This window comes from Ranitomeya imitator, chromosome 1 (genome assembly GCF_032444005.1).
Source record: "Ranitomeya imitator isolate aRanImi1 chromosome 1, aRanImi1.pri, whole genome shotgun sequence".
Lineage (NCBI taxonomy): Eukaryota > Metazoa > Chordata > Amphibia > Anura > Dendrobatidae > Ranitomeya > Ranitomeya imitator.
Window position 1 is genome coordinate 281235440 of NC_091282.1, and position 18724 is coordinate 281254163.

The 18724-nt window shown below is 44.5% G+C and overlaps 1 protein-coding gene across 1 annotated transcript in view; it reads left to right on the forward strand.

The window, feature by feature from the left end:
• Positions 1-18358, forward strand: part of NOC4L (nucleolar complex associated 4 homolog) — a 36712-nt gene extending 18354 nt beyond the window's left edge. Inside the window, exons 3-15 of the mRNA XM_069756072.1 lie at positions 84-190; positions 810-917; positions 1589-1738; positions 2266-2365; positions 3756-3790; positions 3867-3917; positions 4006-4117; positions 4209-4269; positions 4453-4563; positions 4672-4832; positions 5687-5769; positions 17279-17392; positions 18155-18358. Coding sequence (XP_069612173.1) covers positions 84-190; positions 810-917; positions 1589-1738; positions 2266-2365; positions 3756-3790; positions 3867-3917; positions 4006-4117; positions 4209-4269; positions 4453-4563; positions 4672-4832; positions 5687-5769; positions 17279-17392; positions 18155-18268 — 1307 coding nt within the window. The 3' untranslated portion in view covers positions 18269-18358. The remainder of the gene's footprint in view (positions 1-83; positions 191-809; positions 918-1588; positions 1739-2265; positions 2366-3755; positions 3791-3866; positions 3918-4005; positions 4118-4208; positions 4270-4452; positions 4564-4671; positions 4833-5686; positions 5770-17278; positions 17393-18154) is intronic.
• Positions 18359-18724: the final 366 nt, after the last annotated feature.

Here is an 18724-nt window from a genome sequence, read left to right on the forward strand (position 1 = left end):
TATATTTGGTTTTATTTTGCTATCAAATATTTTTGGTTTATAATATATGTGTAAGTAAATTATGGAACTCTTTGTATGGACAGAGTCGCTGAGTGCAGAAGAGAAGTACAAGATATGGATACGGCACCGTTACAACAGTTTTGTGTCCTGTCTAGTGGAGCTCCTTCATGCTGCTACTTCCCAAGTTCAGGTCGGTATGGCTGGAAGGTCTATCAGTAGTAAGGTTACTAAAGATGTTTTCCATCTTCATCTTTGTTCTTTTGGCTAACCCCTGCCTCTACATTGCTGGCTCTCACTGCCCCCTGGTATCTGTTTACAAGGCTGCTGTGGTGATTTGACTACAGCATGTGTTAGCTGCAGCCAATCACTTGTGTCATGTACATCCACTGATCCTTGGATGGACTGCAATGGTCATGTGCTATAGCTATAGTCGTGATGTAACCACAGCAACCTTGTAAATCAACAAAGGGCAGAGATATAGGGTCGTTCTGGTTTACATTAAAAACTGAAGCCACTTCTCAGGGGTGATCAGTGAACTGAGACCAGTGCATGGCCCTTACTGTGATTAAAAAAAATAGTGGGGGGCTACAATTGAAATGTGTTTTGTTTCATTCGTTTTTCGTCTTAAACCCATCTGGGATTGTGATGGGGTTATAGAGTTTTACTTTTCCTCCACAAAGGCTTAGACTTTGAGACTTGCAGACTAAGTTGTGAGGCCACTAGTCTATTCTGTTGTATACTTTAGTGTTATAAGGCATGTTAATGTAATATTGGGTTAAGCTCCTACTGCCCTTTATGTCCTCCTACAGGAATTGGCAATGTGCACACTTATGAAGGTTATTCAGCTTACGGGAAAGTTCCCTTTGGAAAGCGCCGTTTGGAGGGATAGTTACCGGTTTCCACGTCGCTTGCTGAAGGTAAGCCAGCTGTAAAGATCAGGGCTTCAGTCATTTTGGTGGAGTCAGTATAAAATGGACAGACTGACTCCTAAAACATAATAAATCGGGTTCAGTAGTACAGTGCGGGATGTGCTGCAAATGTTTTCATAAGAATTTGGGAAAGTTATGAAATGTCATATAAATGTCTGTTCTGTTCCTGATCTAAGGATCTTGGCTTTTAGGTGAGATGAATCTGTGCTGCACTTCATGCACATGCTCAGTAGTGAGCCAGGGCTGTGGGGTCGGAGTCAGGGGTTTGGCTAACCGACTCCATAGCCCTGGTAACGATATAGCAGGTGAAATAAATGTTAAACATGTCACCGATATTGTAAGTAAAAATATTTCTAAAGGTGCTATTGACATGAAATTCTCGCCAGATGTCTGTAACACCCCATGTACAGCAGCCTTTGTTGGTAATGACAGCTTTGACACCTCCTGTATGGAGAAACCAGTCACATGCATTGCTCAGGTGTGATTTTTGTCCCATTCTTCCACACAAACTCTTCAAATCCTGAAGGTTCCTTGGTCTCCTTCTATGAACTCTGAACTTTAATTCCTTCCATAAATTGCTGATATTTTCAATACTTCATCCTCCATATTTCATGTCCTTCTGATACTATTTATGGATCTACATTTTTTTTTTTCTGTAGCTTGCTGTAGATAGATTACTCCAAGAGGAGAAAGATTCTTCCCCTTTAATATCTCGGTTCCAAGAATATCTGGAATATGATGACGTCCGATACTACACCATGTCTGTTATCAATGAAAGAGTTACACAAGTACACCCGAACACCAAAGAGGTACGTTTTTGGACTGTGACCTTGGTAGCTGTTTTATTCTGGCTGTATTCACAAGTTTGACTTTGCATTTTTTTTGCAATTATATTCCAAAAGTGCTGCAGAAGCACTCTGATTTCATGATATTCCCGTAAAAACAATGTAAAAACCTTGACAGCAACAAGGGAACAGCCTTAATAGTAGTCAGTTTGATTGGGTTGTGGGCAAGTTTCATACAGGCACTGAACAAGCAGGGAGTGCTGAGAACCTCTCTGAATTTAGATCACTGCTGAGGCTGATATACTGACTGTAACAGCGGATCATTAGATTAAGAAAAGCAGTTTGTTGACAAATGTAAAGAACTTATTGTGAACATGAAAATTGTGTAATGTTTTGGATTGTGGCCAATGCTCCTCTTGTTATATTGGTTAATGGAGTTTTCTCATGATGGCTTATTTTAAAGTCGGGAGGGTAATTACTGGGAATTTCTGCGGTGAAACAATTTCTTTAAGTTATTGAATGTTTATAAATGTTGTCTTTTTACTTTTCAGCCTTTACCAACGTTTTTTATGAACAATGTTTTTGGCCTTCTTTCATCCATTAATATGTCAGAAGAGAGTGAATTATCAAACTTCCTCATAGCTCAAAAAGGTAGGAATACGTTGTATGTAGAGATTAAACAATGATACTTCTGTCACTGTAGAAGACCCTTGGTAGTCAGCGATCTGTGATTTATGAAAACTAGTATGAGGGGAACGTGCAGGGTTTCACCATAGTGACCAGTTAAGTCACCATTGTCCTCTTTAGCCGGCATCTCATTGATTGCTGTGGGCAACGCCATCACTTTTCTCTTGTATGCCACGGCAAAATCTTAATGTTTTCCCACAAGTAGTAAGGTAATGGTGACCTTACAACATACACGCTGCATTTCAAGCTCTGCTCACCTAGTTTTGTTTTTATATGAAAGGCTCCAACTAGACACGAGACGGCTATATTTGGGTATACAGGTACACTGACAAATTGTCCCAATAGATGCCAAAAAACACTGTTTTGGCATCTAAGTGCACAGGGGCCTATTGGGAACATTAGAAAGAAATTCAGATTAGTGATAAGCAAACTGTCTCGGATAAGGTGTTATCTGATCATGTTCGTGTGATAACCGAGTGTTTTCAGCGTGCTCGAATAATATGTTCAAGGCCCTGTGACTATATGTCTACCGGCTGTTCGACAGCCGCAACACATGCAGGGATTGCCTAACAACCGCGAGACATGCAGCTGCTTGGACGCGAACATATTATTCGAGTATGCGGAAGACACTCGGTTATCACACGAGCATGCTGAGATAACACCTTATCCCAGCACGTTCGCTCATCACTAATCCTAATGTCCTCTTGGAAATCTCCCATCACCATATTTAAATGACCATGAATAAAAAAAAATACTCACTTAATACTTCCCATTGTGAGGCTGGAGGATCAAGAAGCAGCTCATTGAGAATCTACACTAGCCTGTGCAGGTTTGAGGTGCCTTCATTCACTACTTGCCAGGCTGCCATTGAGACATGTTCTGGGACTGCCTGGCAAGCTGCTTGCTCATGGGGCATATTAATTAGTAAATAGATTGTGGGTCAGGCAAATGATTTCAGTGCAAGGTGCTGAAGTCCTCAAATCCCTAGTGTTTTGTGCAAAAGCTGTACCATGAATTCAGTAATTCTCCTGTTGGAAGCCTCCTTCTGCATATGTGTCAATGATTGGACTCTGATAAGACTCATTTATATAGGAGCCTTGGGGAGTTGCTCAAGACATGAGTTTCGGTATGTTTATTGGGGAAAATAGGCTTTCCATTGTCAGTCATGTCAGGGGCAATTTTGTTTCCCCAAAAAAAGAAAAATCTATAATTTAATCTGTTCTATAAACGTGTTCCCTGCTGATCGATCTACAGATTTTGTACGTTTTATATATTTAATAGCTGTGAATGGAAGTGTTTCTTGTTGTGATAATTTGTCTGCATCACTTTTTTATTATTATTATTTCTTAAATAGAAAAAGTGGATGATTGGAAGCCAGCAAAACTGAAGGTAAATCCTGAAGATTTTGTGCATATTTCCTCTAGATTGTTGACCTGATAGTGATAGCTCATGGTTTATCTTCTAGGAACATCAGAAGACCTTTGAGAGAGTCTGGATGAGCTTCCTCAAGCACAAAGTATGTTCTCGGTGTAATGCTTTATTTTTCTTTCATCATTACGATTTAAATATCGCATTTTATTCTCGTGTCTACCATTGTCTTCCAGCTATCAGTGAGTCTATACAAGAAGGTGCTCTTGATCCTCCATGAGTCCATTTTGCCTCACATGTGTAAACCTGCTTTGATGATAGACTTCCTTACTGTGGCATATGATGTTGGTAAGCAGGAAAACGATCTCTAGTTTTCCTAGTAATTACAGCAATTGTTAATTCTAACAAATCCCTTTCTATCTTTTGAACACTTACTCAGGTGGAGCCATAAGCCTTCTTGCATTAAATGGACTTTTTTTCCTGATTCATGAGCACAACTTGTAAGTAAATGGCATTAATATCCTAAGTCTTTGCATTGGTTGTATTCCAGCGTGCCTTGTCTTTGCAGTTGTAGACTTTCACAAGTATGGTTGAGAATAGTGCAGGACATTCTGTCATTACCCACATTCTTCACACAGGCAGAATTCTATTATTGTTGTGCTGTATTTTGCTTGGTCTTTCAGAGAATACCCTGACTTCTATAAAAAACTGTACTCCCTGCTGGATCCATCAGTTTTTCATGTGAAATATCGAGCCCGCTTCTTTAATTTGGCCGACTTGTTCTTGTCATCCACGTAAGATTTGCAACATCTTTTTATTTAAAGGGTTAACTACTTGGCAGTTAACCAGGCATTCTTTTCTGAATGCTCTTACAAGTGCCTCTGCTTTATATATTCTTCTAGGCATTTACCTGTGTACCTTGTTGCTGCCTTTGTCAAACGTCTCTCACGACTGTGTCTGACTGCACCACCCCAAGTCCTGATGATGATTATTCCATTGATTTGTAACCTGATCCGAAGACATCCAGCTTGTCGACCCCTCATACATCGTCCGTCCGCTGAAGGTCAGAGCAGTTCAAATTAAAGGGAGCTGTGCCATTTTTTTTTTTTTTTCTTTTAAACTTTGTCCATCACTTTTTAAGATCATGAGAATGAGGATCCTGCATAACTCAGTGTTTTTATACTTGTCCTGCGCTGCATGTAAATTGTCTGGCCCAATGGGTATTTCCACATTGTGACCAGCACTGCCTCGATCCCTTCAAATGCCATGTCTTCTAACTGTGCATGTAAATGGATGATTTCTCCCTGTGACCCACATAATGCCTGAAGTCTTGCGCCTGCACGGTGAGGTGCTCCTGTGAGTCTGATTCAATTTTGCAGATGCGAGACTACGTGGATGTCAGAGAGATTTCATCTATTTACATGCAGTTAGAAGCGGTGGCGTTTGAAGCGACCGATGGGGCTCTGATCACAATTTGGAAACGCCCATTGGACCGGACTGTGCGATTTAGTGCGGGACAAGTATAACACACTTTCTGCGGTATGGAGCGGCACGTCTGAGGATATAAAGGGGTTGCAGGATCCTCATTCTTATGATCTTAAAGATGAAGGACCTGGTTTATAAGCGAAAAAACGGGCGACTGGTTCCCTTTTGGGAGTTGACAAAAAGCTTTACAGGCCCATGGACCAGTGGCCAGACCTGTGTTCTGTGAACATTCTCTGCCGGTACTTGAATGTTAACATGGTGGTTGCACAAGACCTCCGCTACGTCGTACAGTATTGTTTTGATTTTTGGTGACCTAGACCAAATCATGGGTTTAATATGATGGATATTGTGTTTTTAAACATTTGGTTATATAGGTAAGCTAGATAGAGAGGATTCTTGCGTAACAATGCTGTGCTGTTTCACTTGCTTTAGGTTTGACATCCGATCCATTTGTCATGGAGGAGCAAGATCCAGCTAAAAGTTGCGCTTTGGAAAGTTCTCTCTGGGAGCTGGAGGTAAGCCTTCTAATGCTGTATCAAGCCTGCCAAAACGCAAATTATTATAAGTTGTATACTTTTTTTAGTTTAACGTAGGGGTGGAAAAAAATGCTTGTACTGTACTTGTCAAACCTTCTTGTCAAGTGTACACTTAGTAATTAAGAAGACATCACCTTAAATCTGTTGTCTATGCATATAACCCTTATGTTGCAGGTACATGCATTACTTTATCAATTACTAGACTGAGTTGCAGCACGGTTTAGATTGGCAGGTCTCAGCCTACAGCGGGTTCCTGCTCCAGCAGCCTAGCATCCACATATTGGTCTGCTATGAGATAAGGAGCAAGGGACAAGGTAGATGGCTTCTGAAACGCACATTCATCTTCTCGGTCAAGCTTTCAACAGTGTTTTAGGAAGGGAGAAGTCCGTGTAGTGAGAAATATATGCATGCCCTTTACCCTCGTTGAATTGCGTTTTTTTTTTTTTTCTTCCCAAGTTTAACATCTCACACTGTGCATCTCTGGATATATCGGCTGTAGAGGCAAGATAATGAAGGCACACAGTGAAGGCTTACAAGATAGACTGCTCTGTTTTACATAATTGTGTGTAAATGGAAATTGAACGCATAATGTATTTCACTTTAGTTTTAAAGACTTAATCTAAAAAATGGGTGAAATTGCAAAGTGTTTGGAAAAATAACCAACTTTTCAATTTACTTACTAAAAATCCTCTTAATTCTCAAAAACAAAACTGCTTTTTTTCCCAAACTTTTATTATTGATGACTATCTTAATATATACTTACCTTGTAATGTCCTCACATCCTGTTCCGTCCAGATCCTAGAATTCCAAGCGTCAGAAGTTTATACACACACACACACACCCACACACCGCAACGCAGCCTCTTGGCCGGTACCACCAGGGGAACACTGTCTCGAACACGCCACCGGGATCAGCCGAATGATTCACTGACCGCTGCCATCTTTGTACAGGAGGCGCGCATGCGCAGTTTTAATGTGACCGCCGCTATCTGTCTGCACAAAGATGGCGGCGGTCTGATTTACTGTGCCTGTGCGAATTAGGCGCAGTGAATCATTCGGTTGATCCGATGGAAGATGCGCAACGTGTCTACAGGCAGAGGAAGCCGGTCACATTAAAGTCGTTTTCCCACGAACGAAAGTTCATTTTTAAAAATTGCCTGTTTCTGATATTGTACGGAGCATACCACATCTCCTGGGCAGGGGAGGAAGCAAAAGACAATACTGGCATTACAGCAGGGGATCACAGAGGATTTCTTTTGTCAGGTGAAATATTTCACTGACTGTTTTTAAACAATATTTTACCTCAAAAAATGTATCTTCTGCAATCTCCTGCTGTAATGTCAGTATTGTCTTTTGCTTCCTCCCCTGCCCAGGAGATGTGGTATGCTGTGTACACAGACACAGACCATTTTTAAAATTAACTTTCATTCGTGGGAAAACCCCTTTTAAAAAGCAAATATCAATGCCAATGCCTGAAAAGTATGCCAATGACAGACATTACCGCCCTCCCGATGCGACTCCATTTTTTGTGATCTCAGGTTGGGCTTATTTTTTGCGTGCCGGGCTGACGTTTTTAATGATACCATTTCTGTGCAGAAACGTTCTTTTGATCACCCGTTATTGCAATTTTTTTTTGTTTTGAAAGGGGGGTGATTTGAACTTTTATATCTTTTGTATTTTTTCATATTTTAAAGCATTTTTTTTTTTACCTTTGCCATGCTTCAATAGCCTCCATGTGAGGCTAGAAGCTGGCACAACTTGATTGGCTCTGCTACATAGGGGAAATCTGAGCATCGCCTCTATGTAGCAGAATTACAGCATTGCTATGAGCGCCGACCACAGGGTGGTGCTCACAGCTATCCGGCATCAACAACCATAGAAGCCTCTGGTTGTCATGCCGATGCCCCACTGACCCCGATCACGTGACGGGTCAGCGGGGCGCGCATTTCCGGCCCGATGGCCGGAAGCGCTTGTTAAATGCTACTGTAAGCAGTTAATGCACCTATTGTGGGCACATGTCAGCTGTTCAAAACAGCTGACATCTCCCGGCTTTGATGCGGGCTCACCGCCAGAGCCTGCATCAAAGCGGGGGTTCTGCCATCGGACGTAGTATTCCGTCCGATGGCAGAAAGGGGTTGTCTATTACTAGGACAACCCCTTCTTGGTCAAAAATGTTTGGCCCCATAAAATAAGGCTTATACTACCCTCCCGTGCTGATGCCTTTCTCGCGGTGTTGGCAGTTGCTCTCCCCGGGGCTCTTGTTCGTTGTTAGGCCTCTGCAGCTGACCCCGGATTTTGTCTTCATGTTCGATTTGTCCAAAGACAAGGTCAATGATGCCAGCGCTGATTGGGCGCTGGAGTCATGTCACAACATCAGGAGAGCGACTGATGACACTGCGGGAATGGCACTGACACGGGAATATAAGCTTTATTATTTTATGAGGGCCAAGAGAGGGGCATGACAAAAAGTTGTCCAAGTAGTGGACAACTTCTTTAACCTAAAGGCACCATATATCACACGCTTATAATCCTGAGAGCGTCATTTCCTGTGTACTAATATGAGACAAAGGGGAATCAAACCAAGGATTCCACACCTTACTAAATTTTTGAGGACAGCCTGGTTTTTATATAGCACCCTGTCGTAGGAAGCTGCAGAATTTACCTTATTCACCCAGTGTGAAATTTGTGGGGGTTTCTATCCATCCATCTCATGGCGATCGCGTTACAAGTCAAAAACAATGTTTCCTTGAGAAGACTGCGAGGGTAGTGAGGCCAGGTCTCCTCATCAGATCCCCAATAAACACACCTTATGGCTGAGTGGTACAGTGGACTGTATGATCTCTGAGGGTAGCAATAGGAGGGATTTTTAATGTTGGAACCCACTAGCCGGTCTCCTCAGCATTGAGTGGATCACTTATAAGTTCTTTTAATACTGAGCTTGTAATCCCTGCTCCGAAACCAGCTAGCTTCCTGGATCTGGTCAACCTTTGGCCTGCACTTCTTCAAAGCTGAAGAGGACAGGCAGTCTCTGTCTGCCGCACTGGAGAGCACATACATCAGGTCAGCAGCGCAGCAATACCGTTGGTCCAAACTGTAGATCTGTTAGGAGGAGAGTGAGCAAATTTTTCAAAATTCGGTTTTGATTATGATCGGCAGCGGATATTGTGTTTGCAATATTGGCTGAACGCAGCCGAACGTCATTGGAGTCGAAATGACCAAATATGTTCGGAACCGATCATCAAACATAAAATACGGCATGAATAGGTTACCAATACGGCACCAATATGGCAAATTCAGATTCAGTGACCGAATCTGAACATATTAGCTCAACTCTAGTTAGGAGCACACTACCATCCTGCATGCAGGAAGCCAAGTGGCAGATGAGTGGTGGGCTCCTGAAGATTGATGTTAGAAAATCCCCTGTAATAGTTTAATTAGTCGTCCTTAATTGTAGCGATTTTCATTTTGTATTTTAAGAAAATTCCCTGATAGCTGCTATATTAAACAGCTTTGCTGATTGGTTCTTGTATGTTCACACGTATGGGACCTTTTTTTTTTTTTCTTTTCTTATTACAGAGCTCCCAAACCCCTTAAAGGGAACCTGTCACCACCAGATTTACCAATGTAAAGTACCAGCACCGTAAGGCTTCTTTTATCGCATTCTAGTAAGTTGTTTGTAAGTTCCCAATCTCCTCTGTATAGCTCAAAAAAATAACTTCTTATACCCCGATATGGTGCAGTCTTATCTGATTAGTGTCTTTGGATCTGCTTCAGGGCTTCCTCTCTCATCACAAGCGTCGTCCTCCTGCCCTGCTTCATATGAATGGCGCATCCTACTTCATTCACAGTGTCCTCAATCGTGCTCCTGCACAAGTGAGCTTCTCGCTGACCTGCTGAGGGCAGAGTAAAGTACTTTAATGTACATGGAAAGTAGGAGGAATAAGGCCTCATTCACCATCCCTTTAACATTTTTCTCTTTATTGAAGTCTAAGGGGTAACATTTCCCCTTGTGGAGAGTGACATACTGGCCATGGCATGCTATTGTAAGGAGGTTTATTTGCCGTGCAATGCTCCTCTGGGAAACTTAATATGCAAATTGCTTCTTCAGAGAGGAAGAGGACTTGAAGAGGGCAGCACGGTGGCTCAGGGGATAGCACTGCAGCCTTGCAGCGCTGGAGTCCTGGGTTCTAATCCCACCTTGGACAACATCTGCAAGGAGTTTATGTTCTCCCCGTGTCTGCGTGGGTTTCCTCCGGGTTCTCCGGTTTTCTCCCACATTCCAAAGACATACTGATAGGAAATTTAGATTGTGAGCCCCATCGGGGACAGTGATGATAATGTGTGCAACCTGTAAAGAACTGCAGAATGTTAGCGCTATATAAAAATAAAGAATATTATTATTAACTCTATAGCGCCACCTGTTTCTAAGTCCTCTTTATTCGGACTCCCATGACAGCACTACGGGAGAGAGGGGATCCGCCCTTCAGGAACAGGAAACCTACAGATACAAAAGGGCGGTACCTCTCCCCATGCATCAGTTGGTTTCCTGTTCCTGGAGGGGCAGGATCCTACAGATGAATCTCGTAGATGGATCCCAGGCCGGCCGGTCGAATCAGGTAGCGGGGGGGTCTCCTACCTCGACCGGTGCGGAAGCTCCTGGAAGACATCACGGTGGTCCTGGCTGGACTGCACGTCAGTGATGTAGACAGCAGGGAGCAGAGTCCAGAGGATTCCTGATCTCCGTTAGCGCCGGCGCCGGTAAGTATATCGCTCCTTCGGTGTGGTGGTGCAGCGCGGTGGTGATGTAGCGGTGCCAGGAGGGGAACGCTATCCGGAACGCTGCTGCGTGCTCTTCGGCGTCCTGCATCGCTCTCAGCGTTAGCTGGAGCGTTTCCGGTGCAGTGACGTCGAGGGGGCGGAGTCAGCAGGCGTTTCCGGTCTCTGGGTGACTGCGCATGCGCAGTTCATCCAAGATGGCGGCGCCCATCGATCCTGAACGCCGGTCTCCTCACACACTGCGCTGACCCCCCAGATGTAGTCTCATCAGCCGGAACCAATAGGAGTGGCGCCAGGCAGCCTGCTGACCGGATCTGAGGGGGATTTAAGCAGGAGCTGGGAATAGAGCTCTGCCTTTGGTCACATCCACATCATGGAGAGTGATGGTGAGCGGCAGCTTCAGTTGCCGGAGGACGTGCGACAAAAGCCCACGGAGAAGGAGCATGCCAGAAGTGACCAGTCCAGCCGTAAAAGCTCGTCCAAGCAGGGATCCAGAGCATCGACTGGCAAAGAACCCCCTCGTGTTCCGGTACCTTTTTTGGCGTACACTGGTAAGAGATCTACGTGAATGCTCACTCAGTGACGCGGGCCCCTTATACTTTGTCATTTTAGGGAAAGAAAAGTGCAAAGTCGAAACATAAGGAGTGTGCCCTGTGTGAAGTCCCGTTACCAGATTCTTATATTAAAAAATTATGCGCCTCCTGTATACAACAGACGGTGAGGTCTACAGGAGTGGAGGGGTTGAGTGACATCAGGCTAGATAGATGGTATCACCCTTATTGTCCTCCCCTAGGTAGCGGAAGAATCTGCTTCTACGGCTAATCTGCGTGAGATGATCCGTACAGAAGTAAGGGAATCCCTGCGGTCTATGTCCCAGGCGGGGAGTTCAAAACAGAGAACCTCGGTGATCTCTGATTCATCAGAGGAAGATAAGGATGAAGGTTCCTATGGCTCAAATCTCTCTTCCTCGTCATCAGAAGAGGAATCTGGCCGATTCTGTCTGCCTCTGGACCGAGTAGATAAATTAGTTAAGTCGGTCAGAGGTACGATGGGCCTAGAAGAACCTAAGACTCCGCTTTCCCGTCAGCAACTAATGTTCAGTGGTTTGGAACACAAGAAGCGTAGGTCCTTCCCGGTGAATGATAAAATTCAAGACCTGATTCTCCGGGAATGGAAGAAACCGGAGAAGAAAGGCTCATTACCACCAGCCTTAAAACGCAGATATCCCTTTGAGGATACGACTGTGGATACCTGGGACAAGGCCCCTAAATTAGATGCTGCGGTAGCAAAGGCATCAAAAAAGGCCGCATTACCTTTCGAAGATATGGGATCCCTTAAAGACCCCCTTGACAGGAAGGCGGATACCTTCCTTAAAGGTACCTGGGAGATGGCAGCCGGATCGTTGAGGCCAGCGGTGGCTGCGACTTGTACAGCCAGATCCCTAATGGTCTGGCTGGAACAGTTGGAATCCCAGCTTAAGGAAGGCGCTTCCAGAAGTTCCATTCTAAGTGCGCTTCAGGTGATTCAAGATGCTGCGGCTTTCCTGTCGGACGCGTCGGTCGATTCGGTCAGGATGGCGGCCAGAGCAGCAGGACTCTCCAACGCGGCTCGTAGAGCCCTGTGGTTGAAATGTTGGTCGGGTGACATTCAATCAAGGTCCAAATTATGCGCTATCCCATGCAAAGGGGAATACCTCTTCGGACCAACCTTGGATGACCTGCTTGAAAAGGCTGGAGATGACAAGAAAAAATTCCCGAGTTTGTCATCATCTTCTTATCGGCGTCCATTCAACAGGAGGAGATTTGGTCGCGGAAGGAAGCGCGCATCCTCACCCACTAGAGAGAATTTTAGATGGGAGGATAGACGCAGGAGAGGTACGGGTTACATGTTCCGCCGTTCCTCAAAAGAACGTAAGAAACCGGACCAATGACTAGCGATCCCTGTGGGAGGGAGATTGTCAGCCTTCTCTTCCGCATGGTCTAACATCTCAAATAGTGACTGGGTCCGAGGTATTATTTCAGAAGGTCTGAAATTAGAATTTATTCACTGGCCTCGGGATAAATTTATGTTAACCCCCTTACGTTCCTCCACTATTGAACAGACGGCTTTGGAGGCAGAAGTTGTGAGTTTATGCCTCAAAAACGTGCTGATTGAAGTTCCAGAGTCAGAAAGAGGGAGTGGATTCTACTCTCCCCTTTTTCTGATCCAGAAACCAGACAGATCATTTAGGACTATCATTAACCTTAAATCCCTGAATGAATACCTGGTTAAAGCCACATTTAAAATGGAGTCAATCAGCTCTGCAATTAAAATGTTGTTCAAACACTGCTTCATGGTAGTTGTGGACTTAAAAGATGCGTATTATCATGTTCCTATCCATGAAAACTTTCAGAGGTTTCTACGTGTGGCGGTGTCTATGGGGGGTATTGTTCGACATTTTCAATTTAGAGCCCTTCCCTTCGGCCTCTCAACGTCTCCCCGAGTATTCACTAAAGTAGTTGCGGAGGTCATGGCGCATTTACGTGAATCTGATATCCTCATAATCCCTTATCTGGATGATTTCCTGATAGTTGGGAACTCAGCAGACCATTGCCTTGCTCAGGTAAAAACAGCTATATCTAAGCTAGAGAATCTGGGCTGGATCGTGAATTATGAAAAATCCCGATTACAACCCCTAAAAAACCAGAGATTCCTAGGTCTGCTGTTAGATTCCGAGTCCCAACAATGCTGTCTTCCAACTGATAAACTGCGCCATATCCAACAACAGGTATTAAAAGCAATTAAAGAACCAACCATGACTCTTAGACAGGCTATGTCCTTGTTAGGTTCCCTAACTTCCTGTATTCCCGCCGTCCGTTGGGCCCAGTTCCACTCCAGACCTTTACAGTTTGACGTACTGAATTATGACAGAGTCTTACAGGGTTCCTTGCAGGGTCAGATGACATTGAGTCCAGAGGTTCTGACATCTCTTAGATGGTGGCTAAGGGAAGACAATCTGTCAGCAGGAGTTCCCTGGGTGACTCAAGTGACTCGGGTAGTTACGACGGACGCCAGCCCCACAGGGTGGGGGGCACACATGGGTGACGTGGTAGTCCAGGGTCTATGGGACCCCCAAACATCAGCCTCTTCTAATCAAAAGGAGTTGTTGGCGATTGAATTATCAATTAAGGAACTCCTCGTGTATCTACAGGGTCACCATGTCAAAATCCTCTCCGACAATCAGGTGGCAGTGGCCTACGTGAATCACCAAGGTGGAACACGCTCCGAGTCCCTGATGGAAATAGCGGACCGCCTGCTCCAGATAGAAAATGATTTTCCGCTATCTTTAGCAGCAGTACATATAAAAGGGAAGGAAAATATAAAGGCGGACTTTCTAAGTCGAAACACCTTAAGACAAGGAGAGTGGTCTCTGAACACAAAAATCTTCAACCAGATTGTCCGCAGGTGGGGTCATCCAGAGGTGGACCTATTTGCCAACAAGGACAACAGAAAAACGAAAAAATTCTGTTCCTTGAATCCCAGGGAATATCCGCTGGTAGTGGATGCCTTCCTGATCAGATGGGATTTCCGGTTGGCTTATGCGTTTCCCCCGCTAAACCTGTTGCCTCTGGTGGTCAGAAAGATAAGGGAGGATCAAGCGAGAATCATACTGATCGCTCCGTTCTGGCCCCGAAGGGCTTGGTTCTCCTGGCTCAGGACCATGTCGGTGGAAGACCCCTGGGTACTGCCAGACATCCCGGACCTACTTCATCAAGGTCCGATCAACCATCCACAAGTGAAGGGTCTACATTTGACGGCATGGTCTTTGAAAGGTCACTGTTAAAAAACAGAGGATTTTCTCCAAATCTCATTGATACCCTTATGAAGAGTAGAAAACTCATAACAACTAAGATCTACTCTAGAACTTGGAGGAAGTTTCTGGCCTCTTCAAATTTTAATATCGAAGAGGGTTTACCAATCAACCAGATTCTAGAATTCCTGCAGAGAGGGCTAGAGCTAAATCTATCCACGAGTACGCTAAAAGTACAAGTCTCAGCCCTAGGGGCCTTATTTTCTTGCAACATTGCTGGTAATTATTGGGTATCAAGGTTCATCAAAGCAGCTAGTAGATCCAGACCTATACACAGGAATAGGTCAATGCCTTGGGATCTTAACCTAGTCCTCTCAGCCTTGACTAAAGAACCGTTTGAGCCTTTACATTCAGCCTCACTTAAATTACTATCCCTCAAAACAGCATTTTTGGTGGCAATTACATCTGCTCGTAGGGTAGGAGACATACAGGCTCTTTCTAGGCTGTCCCCCTATACAGAGTTTCTACAGGACAGGGTAGTCCTCAGACCAGATCCAGCTTACTTACCAAAAGTGGCCTCAGAATTTCATAGATCTCAGGAGATAGTTCTACCATCATTTCTCCCTAATCCTTCTAATTCCAAAGAGGAGTTACTCCATACGTTAGATGTTAGGAGATGTCTCTTAGAATATATATCAGTCACTGATGCTTGGAAGAGAGAGGAGGCGTTGTTTCTATCTTTCCAAGGTCCCAGGAAAGGTCTTAGAGTGTCGAAGTACACGCTAGCGAAGTGGATTAGGGAGGCTATCTCTCTGGCTTATACTGCAGGTGGAGGTCCAGCTCCGCAGAATCTGAGGGCACATTCCACTCGGGCCATGGCTGCATCCTGGGCTGAGAGATCTGGAGTTTCCATCGACCAGATATGTAAGGCAGCTACGTGGTCATCCCCTTCCACCTTTTTCAAGCACTATAGGTTGGACTTGGGGTTCTCTTCTGATCTCACCTTCGGGTTAAGGGTGCTACAGGCTATAGTCCCTCCCTAAGGTAGTTTACATCTCTGTAATTCTCTCGTAGTGCTGTCATGGGAGTCCGAATAAAGCATTAAGCTACTTACTGGTAGCGGCATTTTTCGGAGGCCCATGACAGCACCCTTAGTTCCCTCCCTATTCACGTGGGGGTTGCACTTCCCATAATGTATATAATGAGATAGATAGATCTCACGTGTGGTATATAGTTCATTATGATTGATTATTTTTGGACATAAACTGTATATAATGTATGTTTGTGTGCTACTAACCGCGGTAGTCCTCTCAGGCTCTAATATACAACTGATGCATGGGGAGAGGTACCGCCCTTTTGTATCTGTAGGTTTCCTGTTCCTGAAGGGCGGATCCCCTCTCTCCCGTAGTGCTGTCATGGGCCTCCGAAAAATGCCGCTACCAGTAAGTAGCTTAATGCTTTCTCTGAAGAGGCAATTTGCATATCTATTGAAAAAATTCTTTAAGGCAGCAGGTTACAGAAGTGAACGGAATAGATGTTGGGAACAACAACTGTTGTGTCTAATAGCGCTTCATTGGGTACTGTAATGTGAATGTGTTGAGAGGTCAAAGGGCGCCAATGACTTTGAAGTAAAACCGGCGCTCGCGTGCACTACAATACTTTACTCTGCCCATCGGCAGAACTGTGCCTGCTCAGAAGCACGATGGGGACACTGTGTGGATGTAGGACATGTCATCCACATGAAGCAGGGCAGGAGGGTGATGCTTGTGACGAGAGACGAGGTGACAAAGTGAGACCATCGACGCCCATTGAAGCAGACCACACAGATGAGAATAAAGTTATTTTTTTGTATTATGTAGAGGGAATTGGGGACTTAGATTACTAGAATACTGCAAAAGAGGCATTAAAGGTGGCGGCCATACTTTTATTTCGGGAAAACCTGATGACAGGTTCCCTTTAATGGCTTCTCTACAAAAGTCATTCTGACTTTCTGCTGTGGCCCCTAGAGGGTGCTTATGAGTTCACTTCAAACTGCTACATATAGAACTTAAAGGGAACCTGTCACCCCGAAAATCGCGGGTGAGGTAAGCCCACCGGCATCAGGGGCTTATCTGCAGCATTCTGTAATGCTGTAGATAAGCCCCCGATGTTACCTGAAAAAGGAGAAAAAGACGTTAGATTATACTCACCCAGGGGCGGTCCCGCTGCTGGTCAGGTCGGATGGGCGTCTCCGGTCCGCTGCGGCGCCTCCATCTTCTTTCCATGACGTCCTCTTCTGATCTTCAGCCACGGCTCCGGCGCAGGCGTACTTTGCTCTGCCCTGTTGAGGGCAGACAAAGTACTGCAGTGCGCAGGCGCCGGGCCTCTGACCTTTCCGGCGCCTGCGCACTACAGTACTATCCTCTGCCCTCAAGAGGGCAGAGCAAAGTACGCCTGCGCCGGAGCCGTGGCTCAAGATCAGAAGAGGACGTCATGGAAAGAAGATGGGAGGCGCCGCAGCGAACCAGAGACTCCCATCCGACCTGACCAGCAGCGGGACCGCCCCTGGGTGAGTATAATATAACGTCTTTTTCTCCTTTTTCAGGTAACATCGGGGGCTTATCTACAGCATTACAGAATGCTGTAGATAAGCCCCTGATGCCGGTGGGCTTACCTCACCCGCGATTTTCGGGGTGACAGGTGCCCTTTAATAATTACGCACTAAGCACCCTCTGTTGGTTTTCTGGGATATACACGTAAGGAGACTTGTTCTTGAGGGGGAAAAAAAGCTGTACGAAGATATGAAAAAAACAATATAACAATTTTTAGACCCAATAATGGAGATTCTTTTTTTAAACTATAGCCCCTTTTCCCCATCACAGCTCTGCCAGTCATTGATTCTTATTTATTGTTTCAAATATGTACTAATTTGTATTAAAAATAGGCTTTGCAGAAGCATTACTATCCAAACGTTGTGAGAGCTGCCAATGTCATTAGTCGGGCCCTGTCTACACAGGAGAGTGACATCTCTGAACTCCTGGAGCTGTCATCATATGCGGTAAGAAAAACTGTGCACATACTGGGAATTACCATATTAACAAACCTCTTTGCTGTCGTTTCCTAGTAACTAATTCCAGTTGATCAGTTGATGATGTCTAAAGAGACTAATCGTCTCCGCCACAAGGGACGCATGCCGGAATAACAATGTCTAGGTCCGTGCACTGTACACAGGATACAAAACATTATGATTCGGCTCTAGCTGGATACAACCAGGCCCTGTAGATGTAGCTGAATTGCTTTCCTGTGTGAAGTGCCACACTTGTATACCGGCAGCTTTATCGACCCTAATGAGACGATCTAAGCAGTTTAAGGTAATCTGTCTCTGGGCTCAATTCCTTTGCTGCCCATTTCATTAATTTCTGTTAGTTCAGCACCGTTTTCCTATAAGGTGTGGCGCAGTAATAGTAAATGGCGCAAATAAAGTGATCACACTGGATTATACAAACGGTTAAACTTCTGCTGCAGTCCTGTCCCAGTCCAGTACTCTGCTCTGAGGCCTTTCATTGAGGTTTATTAAGAACTGTATAAATGGATCTGGCTGCAGTCAGTCTGGCCTCTCCCATCCGCTCTTAGCTGCGATGAGTCCATAATCTCCATTAAAAGGGAAGCAATTAAAGTTGTTTTGCAGTATTCCTCTTCACCAAGGGTCTTTACCTTTTTTAGGATTTCTGCTTTGCTGTAGAAAAATTGGAATTTTCAGATTGTATATCCAAAGGTAGCGATATTGAGTGTACAGTGAATTCCTTTTCTGTGTTTTCAGCTTTTCGAGAAGGAGATGAAGAAGAAATTCCATACTGTGCCTTTAGAGTTTGAACCTGCCCAAGGTCTTCTTGGCAAGAAGCATGATATCACGGCAGAGCACTTTTCTCTATGATCGGAAACCGTTGTGTGCAGATTCCACTCATCAATATTGTTCATGTATTATGTAGACATCATTTTCTTTTCTAATAAATTTTTTTTTTTTGTTCTGACGAGCTATACTTTTTTTTTTTTTCTAATTTGAATAATGTGATATCTGCTGGATGATATGTGAATAATGTGATATCTTGCTGGTCGTTGTTCTTAGCAACAGTCTTACTTTAGGGGACAACAAAGTACATCATTATTCTGCTTGATCCACAGTCGTCTTTCCAGCTGTCTTTGTTCCAGGGTTATGGCTATTCAGTCATCTATTTCCCTCCCTGTAAGCAATGTGATGGCAGCAAGCTGGGTGACATGGTCAAATAGCTTAGATCTATCTTGAGAGAACTGTTATGCTGGCAGTTAAAGGGTTAAATATTATGCTGCTTGAGGTTTTTTTCTTCCCTCCCTGCACCATACACGGTGGGTA